We start from the raw sequence: 19,386 nt of genomic DNA, 5'->3' as shown, positions 1-19,386 counted from the left end.
TCCCAGGGTAGACAGTGAAGCCTTTTCCAGAATCAGGCTCTGCTCCAGGCCTGGTATTGCATCACAGTAGTAACTGAAACTGGGATGAGGGCCCCTGTGAGGTTCTGCCTGTTCTTGAGCAGTTTGCAAATCGTGCTGAAGGGGTGTGAAGTGATACTGGGTGAGACACGGCCCTGTGTATGTGGGCTGGAGCCATTGTGTGTGTGATAATTCGTGTTTTTGTTCTGACTCAGGAAACAAATGCCAGGCATGCCTAATGACCAACTGTTTGTGTATGCTACTTGGTAGGAGCCTCGGGAAAGCTTCACACACCTCAGGCCCTTCCAGACCCATTCCACACAAGCAGGGAAGGTAATTTAGTGGCTGCATTGAGCTGCAGCTCTGTCCCATCGTGTTCCGGGAGCTCCTTCCCCCTGCGGATGCTTTTGGCTCATTTTCTGGAATGACAAGATGTAGATGAGTGCAAGTGTCTAATATTTCATGGGCTGCTTTGTCCTTGCGGTATGGGCTTCAGTGATACAGCAGCCTGATCCTCCATTGTGAAAAGGGGAGTTTAGTCTGAAAATGTTGCACTGGCATTCAACGCCGATGAGAGAGATGAGGTGAGCGCCCGCAGCCCAGCACGGGCGAGACCGGGCCCGCCCCCGACCGCCTTTTGAAAGTAGCGAAACTTTCCAAACCTTCCAGGAGGCGCGTTCTAGCGGCGCTGATTGGCGGAGCCCCCCGCAGCATGTGACTGGCAGCCAATGGGGTGGCCGCGTCGGGTCAGTCTTTGGAGAGCGGCGGTTGCTGTTGTGAAGTGCTTTATTGCGGTGGGTTTGGTGGGAGAGTGAAGGTTCTGCTTGCCGCTCGGTACGATGGTGGGGAGGCGGGGGTGGGAGGCAGCTCCCTGGCGGAGGGTAGGGGATGGAAGGGCGGTTTTGGTGAGGCGCAGCCCCTTCTGGTATCCTTCGTTCTGCTGTGGTAACTGGGGCAGGGTCGGGGTGGTAAGGGGTAATAGAGCCGGGACCTGCCTCTCTGCGGCCCTCGCTCCTTCCCGCACCCTTCCGTGCGCGCGTGAATCTCCTTTTGGAGTTGCTCTTGCGGCTGCTGGTGGGGAGGGAAAGAGAAGGGAGCGTGGGAGCCGTGGCCTCCTTCTCCGTGCTTCGAATGGGAATGGGCTGACCTCGTCTAGCAACTGGAAGCATAAAGATCAAGCGATTCAGGAGAAAAAACTTTGCAGATGTTCCTTGGGAATCCCTGGAAACTCGAAGTACTAGAGCTGGCTTGGTATCTGAAAAGATGAGGCTTTACCGAATTAAGCCTTTTGGTAGAGAAGACCCTGAGAAGCTGGTAACTCTTTTCAGTGCTAGCTGTGGGATTCTGCAGTAGTCTTGGCACTTCAGTGACCTCTTCTTTTTTTTTTTTTTTTTTCTCTCTTGCTGTGATTTTCTTTTGTATTGTTTAAACAAAAGAAAACAGGCCCTTATCGTTACCTTTACAACGGGACTATTGTAAGAAAGTATTGGTTTTTATAGGATGGGAAGGCTACTTTTAAGGAGCAGAAAGGGGGGTTTTGATTTACTGTTAGGAAAAAATGGCTAATAGGAGCTTCATCATCTGTCATGCATAATTCAGTAGCGTGTACAGTGCTGTTTTATTTTCGTATTATATATAATATGTATTTCTTTGACTCAGACCATGTGGCATTGCAACAGAGATAGGTAAACATTGTTCACCAAGCTAAAGTGTTCGTTTGTGGAAAAAATATGTATTATGTAGGGTTGTCTTGAGTCCTTGATCGTACTATGACTGAAACAGACTTTTAAACTGTGGTCCTTATGAATTTGCTCTAATTCCCAAATTAAATTAGGAGCAATTTTGTGTATGGGTTTCTTGATGTTTTGGGTTTTTGTTTTCCTCCCTAAGAATTTTGCAGTTCTGCTCTCACTTGTATGGAATTGCTTCCTGCAGCATTTATGAGGTGTTTTTCTTCTTGCAAAAGTTCATTCCCCACCCATAAACACTTCCACTTCCTGTATGATGTAGAGGTTTTGTAATCTCTGTGACCAGCACTTGTGCTGCTTGCATGCAGGAAGTCTGACCAGTTGTCTCTTCTGGCTTTGTGTGTTTGGAAAAAAGTAAGGTGCAACCAGTGTGTGCCTGTTACAGGCTGTGACTTTCCTTGGTTTTCCTGTATTTGCCAGTGTTTAACAAAACAATGCTACAACCTCTTTTATACCCCTTGCCCTCCCTCCTTTTATAGTGAGCGTACACAATAGTTCCTAATTGGTTTAATTACTCTCCAGGTATTTTGCATGCTGTACCCAAGCTGTTAAAAATTAAGTGGAGAAGGAAATGTTAAAAATTAAGGGGGAAAAATGAAGTAAAAAAAAGCTCTACCCTTTCTACAGGCAGTTTAGAAAGATTTGAGTGGTCGTTTGGGATTTTTGAAACAAATTCAGGAATAGAAAAAAAAAAAGTTTTAATACTGTGCCAAAAATTTGGCATTTTTCTTTTCAGTTTAAGTTTGTATCTTGCACCTTTGGTTAGTTTGAAAATCACTGGGTTCTAAGATGTAGTGCAGGTGTACAGGGAGCCTAATAGATCTTCCTTATGCATTACAGATAAAAAAATATGTTACTGTGGCATTGTACAGTAGTGATACTATCTCTGCCATGTTGTGTCTTCTATGTAGGATAAGTATAGGTCCACAGATACTTCAATGTATTTGCAGTTTAACTATTTTAAATCGTGTTGTTTAGTAATGGTAACCATGAAACAGATTATTCTTAATGGCAAACATTCTCAGTAGGTCCATAATCTCATGTTTACAAAGACAGGAACAGAAGGCCACAGCATCTTTATGCTTCTGTGAAAGTTATCAAGGCTCTGTAGAACTCTTACAAATCTTACAGCTCACTTGGGGAAAGTTGCTTTGTATGTGACTGTCTTAAAAATGTAAATGAATACATTCTTTTAGTTATTCCAAAGTGCATTGTAAAAACACAAGTGAGAACTAGATAAAAGCATGCTCAAGATCTTGAGGCCAACAGAAGCTGTGTCTTTTTACTCTAAAGGGTTGTTGGAAAGTTTGTAGGAAGAAAATGTCTTGCAGTGTTTTGTGTGACTATTTTTGTTACTGTCAGAACATAGATCTGGGATTTATTCTAATACTTGTGTCGGAATAATTCCTCATTGGACACTGCTGAAATATATTGTAAATTATGTTACAAAGCTAGGCATGCTCTGTGTGGAATCTCTGTTCTTGAAGAAATACAGAAACTTCCCATTGTGTGAGTGGTGAGAAATAACCATCTAAAGGAAGTGCTCTGCCTTGCTGTTCTCTGGAATTGTTTGACTACAGGAATGGATGCTGGTCCTTGGTTTCTCATTGCATCACTTTGTGTCTGACCTTTTGTCCCTGTCCCTAATCTGTAAAAGAATTTTTTTTTCTTCACGAATGTGCTACAAGGATCGGTATGTGTGTACACAGTGCCCTGAGCATAAGGACATGCTCATTAACATCAAAGGCACTTTCAGTTCTCTTAAAAATAATAGAGTAGATGTGTGCTAAACTGTCCTAGGTCAAGAATGTTAATTATGCTTGGTCGTGATTTTCTTGTTAATGGGCAAGGATATTGTTTGGAAAAATCACTCCTCCTTACTTGCACTCATTTTCCTTTTTTTTTTTTTTTTTTTTTTTTGCAGTGGATACTGTAATATGTAAATACATGCAAAGAGCAGCAGCCTTGGGACTTCATGCTGGAAGTGTGTGAATACATCACGTGGGGGGTATTTGTTAGGAGGGAGACATGTGGCTTTTTTTAATTAACAACTTGTATCAAGAAGCTGAACTATAATAACTAAAGTTTAGTAACTGTTTCCCTCACCAGTTCCCCTACTAAATAATAGTGTAATTTCTGTGAGAGTGTACTTGATACTGAGCATTGAGGTGTGTGGACACAGCTGCTTACTCTTTGCTCAGTAGCCTTCTGAAAATCACCTAGGCTATGAAAAGGGCTCGTGCTTTGCAGCATTGCTTGGTGTGTAAGAACTGGGCTTTAGATTGCCAGACTACTTTGAGTACTTGATACTGTTGTCTGTTGTACGGGTAGGAACTACTTAGGTTTGTCTCAATAGTGTTGCTAGGTATGTGGCTGTTAATCATTCTTAAACTAGGTGGTTCTCTGGAGAGAAAACTCAATGCAGGTTGTGACTAATTTTTTCAATCAAGTTCAGTGTGCAGTAGATGCACATTTTCTTTACCTTTGACATGCTGCTCAGAAGGTCTACTCCAGCATCTCCTGAATATCATAAATAAGAGCAAATGGCGGGACTGTCATCTCTATGATCTTCAAAGACTTTGGCTATTTTTCTGCCCTCTTTATTCTATTAGGGTTACCTCTAGGAAATGTTTTGCTCAGTAGTTCTGGAGATGAAACTTGGCAGAACAGCTCTGTTTCCTCAGTCATTAGATTTCAGCTATGCAATTTTCTGACAGCTGCTCTTGTCACAAATTGTTTGATTCCACCTTTATTTACTCTTCTTGATCTAGCTGGGTTTCTATTAAATTGGTAATGTTTATGTGGAATTTTTGCCTCACGCAGGGTTGGACATGGGCAGGTTATCCGGAGCATTAGGTTTGGTGTTTCTCCATTGTAAAAACAAACTCATATAAAATGATATTTGCTAATGACCTGTTTATTAGAGTACATCATGCACATCAGAGGGGATTTACTTAATTCTAGTGTCTAGATACTTGAGACTTCAAGCACGAGTGACCAACTTAAGGTTCTTGACTCCCCTGTCACTCTTTAGTTTTTTGTTCCCATTTGGGACTATATCCCATGACTAGGTTTATGCTGGCACAAGCACAGCTGGATGGTCTAGATTGGTTGCTAGGTTGCTGATATCTATCTGCATACATAGTCCAGCCAGGTGATATCCTGCTAAAACCTCTGCAGGGCTTCTATTCTCATTTCCCTATGAATTTCTGAAGCTACTTTCTCCCATGGCTCTCTGAGGTATCACAGTATATGATGTCTCTCTGACATATATGGATTGTGATATTTCAGGCTTTTAAAGTTGGGTAGCTTTCCTGTGTTGACCTAGGGTGAAGTTTTCCATGTGTCCAGCAGTTATGTCCATAAAAAGTTTAGGTGTTCTTAGAAATGTTAACACAGGAAATTAGTATCTTGAGTACCTTATCTGTGTCTGAAGTTTCTTTTTAATTTCAGAAGTGTCTTTAGGGTTGCCAAAATCGACCTTAATTGCACTGTCTTTGGAGCTGAAGTTGTGCCTGAGGTATCTTCTGTTTCACTTGTGTTCTGTGTATGTGGGTGTGACTGCAGCCAAAGTTTGAGGTTTGATGCTCCATACCGTGCAGTCAGAGGGTGGGGAAGGTGCTCATTGCTGGGGATATGATGTAAGCATGCATCAGCCTTGTGAGAACCAGGGAAAATTACCTGATTACTCAGAAATAAAAGTCTTTAACATTTATGATGTATCTGATAGAGCCTTGTAAAGGCTGGTCTTTAGCTTGGTCTCCCTAGTTGTGCAGTGACCTCCTGGGAGGTGGGGAGCACTGCTCTGCAGCAGAAAATACTGAGGTAACTCACTGCATTAGTTCTTACACTTGATCCTTTAATTTTCCAGGGGTTGAAAAATGAAACAGGAGTTTTAAACTTTGAGGACTCATAATGGAAGTCTCAGAAGGACAGAACTTCAGCTCAGTGGAAGAGGAAACCAGATACTGGAAAGAGTTGGCTATGAAATACAAGCAGTGGTAAGGCGGTGGCTTCATTCCTCTAAGGTGTTGGATAGGGTGCATAACTCAGCATGCAAAGACGGAGATAGCACCTTATAGGGGAATGTATTCAAGGTGGATCAGCTATCTTGACTGGTAGCAGTAGCATTGCTTCTGCATAAACTACAGCAGCCCCGAGGCCTTTATGCTTATTCAAGCAGTGACTGTGCTGTATGGCACTACTGGTTTTGATCCTTGCTCTGGTTTAAGTTAGAACTGTGTACTGAAATTGTGCCTCTGACTGCAGTCTCTGGGCAGCTGGAATGAATGTAACTCACTGCAAAGCCTTGCTGGGAGTGAATGATATGGGCCATTGCAGAAGGAGAGGTGCTTGATTGACCTCTGTGTGGATCAAGAATGGTTTGACAGCATGTAAATAGAGGAGGATCCCTGGCTGAGACTGGATGTACTATGCACTTCCCTTTAGCTCATTATATTGCTTTAAATGCAGTAAAAGGTGAAAATACGAACATTTTAGATGCTGATCTTGGGTCCTTTCTTAGACCAGGTGTTCAGACCTTTCAGTGCTGCTGGTTTGGCTTGCTGGAGGATTATTTCAATAGAACATAAGAACATCTTTCCATCCTTCTCTCTTCTCACTTTTTATTGCTAATAAAAAATGGCTTTATTAATATTCTCAAATAATTGAATAACAAATACACAGACAACAGTGGATAATGTATAGGCTAAAGAGACTTCAAATGTCTTCAGCATCTATAGTGTTTAAACAGACTTTGGGAATTTTCAATTTTTGGGGTTTTTTTGTTGTTTGTTTTGGGGTTTTTTTTTGTTTCTATTTATCAGTTTGCTGTGGGGTGGCTTTCCATGCTTGATGTGAAAATATTTGCCTGTGGTCTTCTCTTCCTTTTGAATATGTGTTTAGAGAAGGGTATAGAGCCTTCTATGTTAAAGGGCATTTTTTTTTTTTTTCACCTTGAGTGTACAAGAGACTTTTCCCTGCTCATTATGATGAGTTCTTTTGCTGGAATTGCTCTCTAGTGCTGAGAATACCCAGGAGGAATTGCGTGAATTCCAAGAAGGGAGTCGAGAGTATGAAGCTGAACTGGAGACCCAGCTGCAGCAGACAGAGTCCAGAAATAGAGACCTTCTGTCAGAAAACAATCGTCTGCGAATGGAACTGGAGTCAGTTAAGGTAAGAGTGGATAATTCATACAGTATCTGTACACCCAAAGTGCAAAGGTGAGTTAGACAGGCATGTGCAGATTCAGCTTGCCTTATCTGTTGTCTGCTTTGAGGATGCTGGATATCTCTGTAATGTTCCTGAACCCTTGCTGGCAGGTTGTGGTTATTTGTCAGGATATATTTTAGATAGGACAAAGTTGTTTTCAGTAGAGTGGAGCAAGCATGAGCATATCTGAGCTGCTATTCTGTTTGTTCTTCCATTTACTTAGTGATTTTGTTCATAGCTTTCTTGCTGTCTGCATTGTGCAGACACAGATAATATTGCAGAACAATCAAGATATAAACATTCCAGCTGTGTTCTTGAAATTACAAAAGACAAGTGATTTGTTTAAGACCCTTTTGACATAGATGTGTATTTATTAATTGCCATTCCAGATAAGCTGGGAAGAGGCAGCTGGTGTATAATGCATAGGACTGAGAGGTATAAAATAGTTTCAGTCCTGGTTTTATTACTGTATCTGTTTATACTTGGGGAAGAATAATGTATCCTTTTTATACTCGGGGAAGAATAATATATCCTTTTTACACTTGGTTAGCCTTCTATAGAACTAAGAACCAGCTGAAAAGCATTAACTTTCATAATTATAAAGCATAAGGGATATGAACTTACTGAGATGGAATGTCTTAACTGAGTGACTTGTGAGATAATGAAGCTATCCAGAGTATAAAGAGTGATGAGTCAGCCTCATTTTGGTCTCATTAAAGGTGCTGCTAGTCCCTTGTGCTGGTTGGCAGGTTTAGGAAATACTGGTGAGTTCAAGAAAACTTGAAAATGAGTTGGCACTGAAATTGGTGTGTGCCTTTTTAAAGTTTGATCTTGTTGGCCTTTTACTTAAAGATATGGTATAGTCTCCCAAGAAACACTACGCTGTATTTTGTAGGGCTAGGTCAATGTATGTGGAAGCAGAGATTAATGTAATTGTAGTTCTACTCAATTGGATGCAATAATGAGCTAATGGCAGTGAAGGTATTTGTAGAAATGATTAATCGTTTCAGTGACTCATTGCTGGATTAATCCAGGTTTGCAATGCCTTCTGTCTAAATTGTTGTCCAAATTAGTGTCTTAAGAAAATAATTTTCATTCCCAGTGGATGTCTTGTCCCTCTGGCACCAGCGTAGTGATTCCTGCCCTCTGCTCTTTGATAGCAGAAGCTCCGAGGCTTGTTTCATTGTGTATATGCTGCACTGATCGTTACTGGTCTTGAATTAGCTTGTTAGTGGTATTAAATGTTCTGCATGTTGTATGGAGTATTGGTTTACTGTTCCATGTAGCCATATAAATCCATGTAAGCTGGTGGTTTGGGGCTGAAGGCACAGGTTTGACAAAAATAAAACCTACAGTGCATTTGAGGAGGATGTGGACTATTTTCTTGCTCCAGAGGATGAGGGGAAGGGATAATGAAGCAGTTGAAGCAGGTAAGAATGAAAATACTAGCAAACATCATAAGCCCTCAAAAAGTGGAGGGTAAATATATTTTAGAAATTCTTAAAATATACTTCAGAGTAGATTACTTAAAAACATTCTGCTTGAAAGAAACTTCTTTAACAATTGGCTATTCATGCAGCCTGAAAACTGCAGTAACAGCCTGCAATGAAGGAACAGAGATACCATTGATGGACAGATCAGCTGATAATTTATTACAATTGGCTAAAAACAAAGACGCAAACCTTGCAGTTCTAGTCTTTTATCTGAGTCAATTCAAGAGCAAAGCATAAAACTTATGAAGGTATTGAGCAGCTGTGTTAACTGAGCCTATCAAGGGTTGGTGTCTGCATCTAGGTCAATGCTAGAGAACTTTGCCAGGTCCACACAGCTTGTGGCTTTGAGCTTCCAGCCTAGTGTGTATACTTGCTTCCTCCTTGGAAACCAAGAGTTCACACCACCTAAAAATAAATGGAAATAATGCTTTGGAGGGTTTGTTTAGAGTCCTGAAAACCTACTGAAAGTAATCTGCCTCTTAGAGCTTGGAGGCTCTTCAGCATGTGCTTCAGAGATCTGGAATTATAGTAATGTCACCGTGCTGTAATCGAATTAGAATGTCTTAATTTGGAATTAAGAATTCCTGCCTCCTCTTTGTTTATGTATTTAGTGTGCTAAAATAGCTGTCTTCAAATTATCAGTCATGTTGGACTACATGCCATGGTTTTCAAATTCCAGTGCATGGATTTGTTTTAAATGTCTTCAGCTGTGTTGTACTTAAATTCTGGATGGCGAAAGTGCCTCTGTAATGCTACTTTATGCAGCAGTCTTGGAGTTTAAAAAAATCTCTGGCTTGTTGAAGGGTTCTGATAACAAGGTGGTGGAATGTAAAGTGTTGTAGACTGTGCTGTAAAGCTTTTCCTCTCATGTGATGTGGAGCTAATTCCACATACAGCAGCAGTAGCAAGAGAGAGATATTTAATGGAGAAGCTTAAGCCTTCTTCCCTGCCTTTGTTTGTTGTAACTGTGCTCTTGTGTAGATGCTGTAAAAGAAGACAGTTTGATTTTAGGCTTACATCCAAAGCATGTTGCATAACTGTACTTGAAATGTTTTGTCCTCTAGAACACTATAGGCTGATAAAACCTGAGGGGCAGTGGAGAGAATCCTGCTGGTTCAGAGCAGTGTAACAGTGTCACACTTGGATTATTATTTTTTTTTTTATTACTTAGGCTATGAAGTACAGCTTGATTTTACTAGAACTGAAAAGAAGGGGCTTCTCTTGCATCCTGCTTAGTGTGTTACTAAAGCTTGTGTGGCTCAGAAATTATGCTGAGTCTTGCTGTCTGGGAGCGCAAAGAATAGTCCTCTGCTGTGGAGGTCAGGAACTGCTCCCCAGTACCATTGTTTGTTAAGAAGTGACAGGAAGAGCACTTGTCTACTGACAGCCCGGAACTATGTGAGCAATTGGTTTTGCTAGCATTTTGCTATATATAAGGTGATGCTTCTCAAAAAAAAATCACAGCATCAGCTTTTGACTTTAAAGGGGCTCAGGCAATGCTACAGAATGAGCACGTGCATTGCTAATGCTCTTTGATTTGCCTTTGATTAGGAAAAGATTGAAATTCAGCATTCAGAAGGATACAGGCAAATCTCTGCACTGCAAGATGACTTGGCACAGACAAAAGCTATTAAAGATCAACTTCAGAAATATATTCGAGAACTTGAGCAAGCAAATGATGACTTGGAAAGAGCAAAAAGGTGACTTAACTTCTGTGTTTCCTTTTTCCACCTTTGTTCTGTCCTGTGATCATGGTGACACTGAGCTGTTTGTAATGCTGTGCTCCTTGGCACTGCCATTCTGAACTCATCACTTAAGTGATGACTGTGGTAAAGAGGATTGTGGCAGATGGCACTCCCCCCTCTGCACGCTTTCATATCTTACAAGCTAAAATAAAAATAATATTAAAAGCAGAAAAACCTAAAATGCCATATTATCCTCTTTGTTGAGAGAGAAAGTTCTGTGTGCTTGAAGGATCTGGTAGTGGCATCTTATGCATTATTTTTTCAGAGCTACTATAATGTCTCTAGAGGATTTTGAACAGCGTTTAAACCAGGCTATTGAAAGAAATGCTTTTCTGGAGAGTGAGCTGGATGAGAAGGAAAACCTCCTGGAGTCCGTGCAGCGCCTGAAAGATGAAGCTAGAGGTTAGACAGAAATTGCTTGTATCTTTGCCTTTCTCCCCTCCTGGCTTGTGCCTGTTAAGTCCTCTTTCTATGTCTCGGAGCTTGGCTTTTAAGGTTGCATCTTGTAAAGCTACTTGAAATGTACAAACGAGAAAGCTTCAAGACTGCCCCCCCTCTCTCCTTCAGCTCTTGTGACCTTGTTTCAGAGCAGCTCACAGAAGCAAAGGTCTATTCCAGCCTTCTCCTAATCTGTGGTGATGCTTCAGGGCTGTGGGGGGTTAAGAAGAGCCAGTACAGCTGGGGCATGTACTAGTCTGGCTTCCTGTAACCTATGAAGGTCAGCTTTAATAACCACTAACCTCATTGTTTCCTGGCCTGTGAAAGGTGGAATTAATGAAACACTAATGGTGCAGTAAAACAGGAGGGCTGTGACTGACTTCTAGTTACCTCTGAATAGCCTCATGTGCTAGCTGCCTGATGACTAAGGCTGGCTGAGAAGAGAGACCATGGAGCTGGAAAACCACCTTATGGTTTCAGGTCTGCTCAGATTCTGTGCCCTTGAGTGGCTTCTGTAAGCTATAGCTAGGCTTAGGGAGAGAAGTGATAATGGTGTGGTTTCCATCTGTCTTCAGCTCAGATTTCCTTCATGTGGAAAGCAGGGTAGAAGAGAAAAGGATACAATAGGTAGGATCTCAACCTGGCAGGGAGCTGGAATGTAGCCAAGGTGTGCCAGGTTGTCTAGCCTCAGTCTTGATGTGCCTCTGCTTACCACACAGTAACATTTGGAAAGGAGTTAATTCCCTGCCTCAGAGGGTTACTACAAAAATATCTTGAGTCACAATCCCAGGAAATCCTTTAGTGATCATCTGGATTTTTAATATATGCCTAGAGTAATCTTTACAGGGAAAAGTTATTTCACCTTTACAAGGGGGATAATCTTTTGTGCAAAACATTTTTACTTGTTTTTATCTTGGTGGATCCATACTCTTAAAGCTTGCTTTGTATTGCTTCCTTTGTAGATCTACGTCAAGAGCTTGCAGTGCAGCAGAAACAGGAGAAACCCAAAACACCTATGCATACTACCTTGGAAACAGAAAGAACAGACACTGCAGTTCAAGCGTCCTTATCTGTGCCTTCAACTCCTTCAGTGCACCGGGCACCAAGCGTCAACATACCCACCCCTATGACATTTAGGAGAGGTGACTCACAGGGAATCAGCACACAATTACTATTTGTTTCTCTTGTTTTTACTATAGTTTTTGGCTAAAGGGGGAATGAGCAGAGTTGAATGTTTCAGTAAAATACACCTCAATGCTGTCACCATGGCCTTATTTTTATAGACTGTGATTTTTGGGGTTTATTCCTAAGCTGTTCATTTCCACTTGACTTCAGCTGTTCAGTAGTAATAATTGTGAAGGACAACATGATCTGTTGGGACATAACTTAGTTCCCAACTGTCCCAGAGATGCTGGGCTAACTTTGGGGAAAGATTTAAAAAATTTGAGTGTGATCTTTAATGTCATGCTCATGTTACTTGAATTAGCTTCTCTGTGAGAGTAGATGATGTCTTGGGAGAGGGTTTTGTTTTTACTCTGGAACAGCAGGACACTGACAAGTCATCCTAGTTGTCTGTCCTCTATCTCTGGTTTCATGTCAATATCAGTTGCTTATTTTTTGTAAGCACTGATTGTTTCAATGTTTCAAACCTCTAACTCTTCCACCATTTTACTTAAGAAGCTGAAAGTTTGTGTAACACTGCTCATGTCTATAGGGGTTTGCACCGTTGCATTCCGATGAATCGGTGATACAGCTTTGAACGCTAACAAAGCTTAATTGTGGACTTCATATGCTTAACCTAAAATTGTGGTTTGTGTGGAGGAATTAATGCTTCTGTAAAAGTGAGAGGATTTGGATATTTGTAGTAACATGAGAGATGATGTTCCTCTCTGAGGACACATTTCTCTGGTCCCACTGCAGCAACAGAGGTGCAAAGTAGGCTGGTAGAGCAGATCTCTAGAAACGTAAGCCACAGCATAGAGACTTTAGCTTAGGACAGTGTAACTTGAGCAGTGTCAAAGGGACAGTGCTTCATATTCCTAATGGATATGAAAGATCTAGAGGTGAGATACAAAAGATGAAGATAATTGTTTGCTGTATGTGTCAGGTGTCTTCTGACTTCCAGTGTCAAAGGTCTGGAGTGTTTTGTTTTGGGTTTTTTTATGTTTTTTGTTTGTTGGGTTGGTTTTTTTTGTTTGTTTGTATGCTTGTTTGTTTTAATCCTCCTCTAACCTGCCTTGCAGGTCTTGAGGACAGTTTTGGTGCAACCCCTCTCACACCTGCTGCAAGAATATCTGCACTTAATATCGTGGGGGACTTGCTGCGAAAAGTGGGGGTGAGTGCTTGTCTGCTAGACAGTGCTCTTGGAAAGGAAGAGCTGTCTGAAACTGTAGCCATTACTATCTGTGCTGCTGCTCAGGGGAGACTGGAAAGAGTGTCTTGTCCCCAAGGTTAGCTAAGCCTGGCCTTGAAATTTGGTTTGGGCTTTGTATGTTTCTGACCAACCCCCAGACAAAGATGGACACTGGTCTGTTTTTCTAAGGTCTTATCCCCATGTTGATAAGATCTTCCTCTATAAATTTCTGAAAGCATATGTGCAGAAAGAATAAATCAGCATAAGTAGAAGGGCTTCTTTCCCATGAAAAGTAGAAAAAAAAAGTAGGAGGGTGCCTACTGTCCAGAGGGCTTCTGATGTTTTCCTTAAAAGTCTGGTTGTCTTTTGAGCAAGGCCTAATGTCTTCTTAAGCTGTTGTTTGAGATTTAAGTTAGTGCTGATGCTGGAAAAAATATCCATTGCCTTCCTTTTGTTTAATCCCTTATCCCCCAGTGCTGTGTTGGCACAAGCATTTGTATGACTTTTTGATGGGCTAAGCTGCAGAACTGGTACAGCTAAAGAGTAAACCCAGCAACAAGGCTGGAGTTATCTAGGGTGGGAGTATGTTGTGCAGAATAGTTTATCTGTGGCTCAGTTACTTCTGGTGTACCGTGTAGTATGTACAGCCTAATGTGTCTAGGAAAGGAAATAACTCTAACATTTAGTAGTCTCAAAGTGATGCCTCTAAGAAGGGTGTGAAAATCTCCCTGAGGATGCTGAAGACATTGTGTTCCTGCGGGTGAGCAGCATCAACTCCTTAACCTCCCCTGCAGAAAGATTCAGCTTTAGAGAGATGACTGGCTTCATCTCTTCAAAAATTCAGCCCTCATGTAGCACTGGCGTCTAGCAAGTTCCTCTACTAGACAACTCATTCTAAAAGAAATAAATGAAACCAAACCCACAGAAACCCCAAACACTCTTAATGCGATTTTGGTGTGCCACAGTGTCATCTTGTGAAAGAGAATGTGATATCTGACACTTGACTCGACTTGTTTACATTAGGCTTTGGAATCCAAACTTGCATCTTGCCGGAACTTTGTGTATGACCAGTCTCCAAACAGGACCACAGTGTCCATGTACATGAACAGAGATGTCCTTGAAACACGCTTGAGTCCGCATCAGCCCCTGTGTGATACAGGGTGAGTACTGTTTTCTGCTGTTGTGTCTTAACAGCAACACTTCTCAATAAAACCTAATACTGGTACTATTTTATTTTGTATTGAATCTTTGTTGTGGTAGGGACAGATTTGTTTTCAACATACATGAAACTTAGTTATTCAGGATTATGATTTGAATGTTTCAGATCAGCTTTGTCTTTGGAATCACTAGCTGCTGAAATTTGAGGACTGGTTGGAATCAAGTTTTGGAAACAAAATTCCAAAACAAAAAAAAAATTGGCAACAAAAATGTATTGGAGCAAATGTGATACATGTATTTTATTATAAACCTATTAATAAGTAGAATGAAGTACAATGGAGGAGCTCTTGCTTATTGGCTTAATTTGTTTTATGCTTTATATTCTTGTACAAGTGATAGCATAGGAACATCATGGCATGTAGGACTTCCCTTATCACAATTAAGATTCTCGTTTATGGGAGAACTAGTAAACAAGGCAAAAAAAATGCATTCATTCAATCAGAATGCTTTACTGTTGCTAAGATGCATCTCCAAGGAGCACCTGACAGGAAGTTACCTAACTCAACTTTAGTATTTTGTGTGAACACTTGAACTGGTTGGGTTGTTGTGTGCTTGTGTTGGTTTTTTTTAGGGGGTGCCCCCTTTTTTTTTTAAAACCAAATAAAGAAACATCATCAAGGGTGTAGCAAGTGGCAGTTCAGTGCCTGCTTAAACCCTGCTAGTCCTGTACCTCACATTCTTTAGGTTCTCTGTAAATTAAGTGTCTATACTACAGTTTGTTCCAGACTTAATTATTCAGCTAAGATCCTTGCACTAGGAATACTGGTTTGTCCTGTCACCAGTACCCAAAGTTGCTGTATGGAAGAAGCACTCCACATTGTGCTTGCTATCCCAGCCTGGGGAAAAACATCATGAAATCTCTTATAAGAAAGCCTGAGGTGTTGTACTTTATGTATGTATTTTTGCAGCTGATTATACACCTACCACTGTAATGCTAGAACTCAAATTCCAACACCTGTAAAAGATAACTTCTCACTGCTTGGAGGGAACTGGAGCCTTGTGTTAGAGTGGTGACTCAGCTTAGTTAAGCAATGGGCTCAGTGCTCAGAGTGGTATTAGTTTATCTGTTCATTTCCCAAGCTGAGTAGGCTACTCTGGAAGTGACCAGTTATCTTCAGTTGGTGACACTGAGCAAGAAAATGCACTGACTTATCTTTGTATTTTCAGGTTAGTGAAACGCCTGGAGTTTGGAACACGGCCTCCAAATATGTCAGGAACAATGAGCCATGCTTCACCCAGTGTTGTCAAGATGCTGCTGTGAAAAGCCTGTGTGACTGTGGAAAAGGATTAAAAATAATACATATTTTAAACTTTACTTTTGAAAGAGAATATCAATGAGTAATTGTGCAGCAGTTTCAGTGCAGAGAACTGAACAAGAAAAGAAGCTGCAATTGGCAATGGCCTCCTGTGGCCTTGCCCACTCTGACTCTCGGCTGAGCTCTGTGGGTGGTGTGATAAAGCAATGATACGTAGCAGTGCAGGACTTAGAATTGCTTCTTACACAAGTCACTGTAAATAGCTCTATGATAGTTTCTTCTTTTGACACTATCATTCAAAGCCGTTGTTGCTCTACCTAAAACAGAGACAGTATTCCCTGTGGAGCTCTTCAGGCTTTGGATTTTGATGTTAATACAGCACCATGGGGTTCTGGTTTTAATTCTGTTGTGCTGGCTTTCTATCATGTTTGCAATGTGCTGCAGTCACCCTAATTAGAAGAGTGTGCTTCTGTGGAGGAAGGTGTATTTCTGCAGGGAAGCTGCTCAGCTTTTTGTGGAATGTTTGCTGGTCAGAATCTTGTTACACAAAACCCTACCTCTATAGTGGTTAAAATGGTTTTGTAAGCAATGATTCGCCATTGAGAACAGACCATGGTTAAAGGTGAGGGATGCCTAGTGCTTAGTAGTACTTGGGAGGTACCAGAACTAACAGCAGGGTAGGAGACTTTGAACTGGCTTAGCATGTAGACACCTTTTTTTACCCATATTGTGGCCCATAGAGCCTGGCTGTGTAGAAGCAAGAGACCTGACTATGTTGCTGGATATAACATTTTAATAGGTGGGTTTTACTGCTTCCTAAGGCTCTCTTTATTAATGTGCCTTGGGTATTAGTGTTCTTGTTTTATTTTTTCTATGAGAATATATGCTTTCAGCTGTTATAATTAGAAGTGTTGTTTGTTTTTTTTTTTTTTTTTTTTAACCTGGGAAGCCCTTCCTGTTAGACAGATTTATATGAGTAGAAAACTATTTTAAGGTCATTTTTCCCCCTATAGAATATTATTGAATTTCCATTTGTTTTTTAAATGGAGTAGGTTCACTCACAGTATTAATGTACCTTAGGGAAGCCTGTACTTGCAAAGCTAATCACGATTAAACAGTTTTTATAGGTTTTTTGCTGGGGGGTGTGGGTGGGAAGAGCTTATTTGACAAAAGAATTCATAAATGGGTTGGGCTTGGTTTAATTTGTTTTGTAGTTTTGTTTGGTTTTTTTAGTGGGTGGTCTTTGGTTTGTGGGGTTTTGGGTTTTTGTTTTTGTGGTGTGGGGTTTTTTTTTGGGGGGTGTTTTTTCTGTTTGTTTTATTATTATTTTTATAAAATTCTGTGGAAACAGTCACTGATGCATCTGTTTCTCTGGAAGAGAAAATAAACACAGATGATTCCCATTATTCAGACCATATACAGAGTTGGCTTAACCTGGGCACTGGCTGTTGCAGATGGAGGAGTGATACACTTAGAAGTAGCAAAATGTTTAATGATATAAACCACTGACTTAAAGTTTTTTAGTAAATGCAACAGGGATTTTACAAGATTCGATGGTGATGTGCACTTGATTGTTTACTGCATAGAGGACAGGGTCAGGCAACACTGTCAGGCAGACCCTTCTGTTGAGTCATTAGGTTCAGAAAGGACCCACTTACTTTCTAAACTCCTTCCAGAGAGGCATCAAGGTGTGGTTAGATTCAGACTTAGTCTCAGACTTGGTCAGCAGTTTATATCCCAAGCCCTCCTGAATATGAAGGCAGGCCAATTGCTTCATCCTCGCTCAACATTGTATGGTTGCTCACACTTAACCATACTTCACAAGTCTTCAGTTTGTTTTACCTGAATTTCTGCTATATTTCTCTTGTAAATTTGGCAATTGCAAGGGATCCTGGGGATAGTTCACATAGTATGTTGCAGATGACCACCCCAAGATCTTACAGTTCTTTTTAATTTAACAATTGGCCTGGCTTCATATTCAGGAGGGCTTGAGGCACCAAAGGATAGTCCTCTTCTGGTTCACTTACCACTGAGATCACCCCAGATACCACCATCTCAATCTTCAGGGGATACTATTGATTTCCTAATATGTACCATAGTAGGGGGGTGTGGGGCCTGTAGAAGCATTTTCAACTCACTCCCAAATTCAGGTTTTTATTGTTACTGTTCTTGCAGCTGCTCCATTTTTAAAGATGGCATTAATTGAGTCACCAACTCTACAATTTCCTTCTCTGAGTCTTCTGCTGTCTATTTGTCCTTTCTTGCCATAGTTTCTAAGCAAGTACCCAGAATCCTGCAGTTAACACCTTTTCATTCTCCATCTTCTGTGTGGCTCCTAATGACCTCTACCTGCTTTTCAGTGACTTCTCAATTATGCCAGTTGTCATGAGCCCAGTCCTTTGAGAATTTGGATCCACTCAGTTTCACTCCATGCTCAATAAATAATGGGTGATGCTACCTGCCATCCTTCTGGCTATGCCAGGAGCAGAATAAAGCTTATTTGAATACTGGTTGTTGAGGGTTTGTTTGCAAGTTGTCACTGTGGCTTATGTCCAGGTTTTTGCTACCAGCTTCTCATCTGTTTCTGATCAATGAAGCTGAAAGAGACATTGTTTTGCTGAACCATATGCAAAGATTCCTCTACATCTCTCTTCTCCTAGTTTCCTATGCTAAAGAACGTAAATATTGAAATAGCTGAAGATGCCTCTGGGTTTTACAGTGCTTAGTACTAGCATTGTGCTCTCTTAAAATCTTGAACCCTGGCTGTTTTAATGTGGTTTTGTCCTGTCCTCTCACACAGGGAGTTGACACTTCTCTGACACATGAGGACAGTTGTGCTGACATATAGACTACAGCTTGGTGAACTGTGTAGCCTGGAGGGATCAGTCAAGACAAGTTTCATTTTCCTTATCTTGCCAGAATTTGCATGTTCAGCGAACAAGTTGGCTTGCACTCAAATTGAGACACAATATTGAGATAAGGTAGAAAGTTGGAAAAGTGTGGTTGTGTATTACACAGTATAGTATTACATATTTTACAGGTGTATTATTAATGTGACTACAGATATAATCAGGCTAGGGGTGAATACACTATTGAGAATTGTCAAGATAATTTAGTCCAGAAAAATCACCTCTCTGATGTTACAGAGAGGGCACTTTTTGGGGAGGAGGGAAGAACTTGTTTGGCCACTTGCAGAAGAGTGCTTTCTGTGCTGTTACTGAAGAAACCAGCTACCTTTGTCCCAAGCTTTGCAGAATAAGGATCAGTTTGTTGATTCTGCTCCTAGTATTGGGGCTTAAATAAATACGTGAAGTCTGTCTTCCTTGTTTTCTTTGTTCCCACACATGCGGACTCATAAGCTGCTTGTTTAAAAGCAAGCTCTTGAGCATACTGGGACCTGATGAAATCTATCTGTGGGTCCTGAAGGAGCTGGCGAATGAAGTTGCTAAGCCACTGGCCATCATATTTGAAAAATGATGGCAGTCAGGTGAAGTTCCTGATGACTGGAAAAAGGGAAATATAACCCCCATTTTCAAGAAGGGGAAAATGGATGACCCAGGGAATTACAGACCAGTCAGTCTCACCTCTGTGCCTGGCAAAATCTGGGAGCAGATTCTCCTGGAAGGCATGCCAGGGCACATGAAAAACAACAAGGTGCTTGGTGACAGCCAGCATGGTTTTACTAGGGGAAAATCCTGCCTGACCAATTTGGTGGCCTTCTATGATGTGGCTACAAAAGTGATGGACAGAGGTGGAGCAGTTGACGTCATCTACCTGGACTTGTGCAAAGCGTTCGACACTGTCCCACACACATCCTTGTCTCTAAATTGGAGAGACATTAACTTGATAGGTGGAGCACTCGGTGGATAAAGAACTGGCTGCATGGCCGCACTCAAAGAGTTATGG

General features: G+C 41.2%; 1 protein-coding gene across 5 annotated transcripts; it reads left to right on the top strand.

Annotated features, from left to right (window-relative positions):
- The first annotated feature begins 396 nt into the window (after window positions 1–396).
- Window positions 397–18,799, top strand: NDE1 (nudE neurodevelopment protein 1). 5 transcript variants are annotated; one of them, XM_031043998.2, is made up of 9 exons: window positions 397–602; window positions 5,638–5,767; window positions 6,788–6,941; window positions 10,022–10,170; window positions 10,481–10,617; window positions 11,616–11,795; window positions 12,897–12,988; window positions 14,030–14,166; window positions 15,392–18,799. In XM_031043998.2, the coding sequence occupies exons 2-9, from the start codon at window positions 5,682–5,684 to the stop codon at window positions 15,483–15,485; spliced, it is 1,029 nt and encodes a 342-aa protein (XP_030899858.1). In that variant the 5' UTR covers window positions 397–602; window positions 5,638–5,681; the 3' UTR covers window positions 15,486–18,799. The 5 variants fall into 5 exon arrangements, with proteins under 5 accessions (XP_030899858.1, XP_030899857.1, XP_005143454.1 ...); XM_031043997.2 differs by lacking the exon at window positions 397–602 and adding an exon at window positions 757–812; XM_005143397.3 differs by lacking the exon at window positions 397–602 and adding an exon at window positions 759–852.
- Window positions 18,800–19,386: the final 587 nt, after the last annotated feature.

This window comes from Melopsittacus undulatus, chromosome 8 (genome assembly GCF_012275295.1).
Source record: "Melopsittacus undulatus isolate bMelUnd1 chromosome 8, bMelUnd1.mat.Z, whole genome shotgun sequence".
In the NCBI taxonomy this organism is placed as follows: Eukaryota; Metazoa; Chordata; class Aves; order Psittaciformes; family Psittaculidae; genus Melopsittacus; species Melopsittacus undulatus.
This window is presented reverse-complemented; position numbering and strand designations above follow the sequence as displayed.

Excerpts from the sequence above, each read along its gene's own strand:
- NDE1 (XM_031043998.2), top strand. The coding sequence starts at position 5,682 with ATGGAAGTCTCAGAAGGACAGAACTTCAGCTCAGTGGAAGAGGAAACC. Across the intron at positions 5,768-6,787 it reads GCTATGAAATACAAGCAGTG|TGCTGAGAATACCCAGGAGG; the intron begins GTAAGGCGGTGG and ends ATTGCTCTCTAG. Across the intron at positions 10,618-11,615 it reads CCTGAAAGATGAAGCTAGAG|ATCTACGTCAAGAGCTTGCA; the intron begins GTTAGACAGAAA and ends CTTCCTTTGTAG.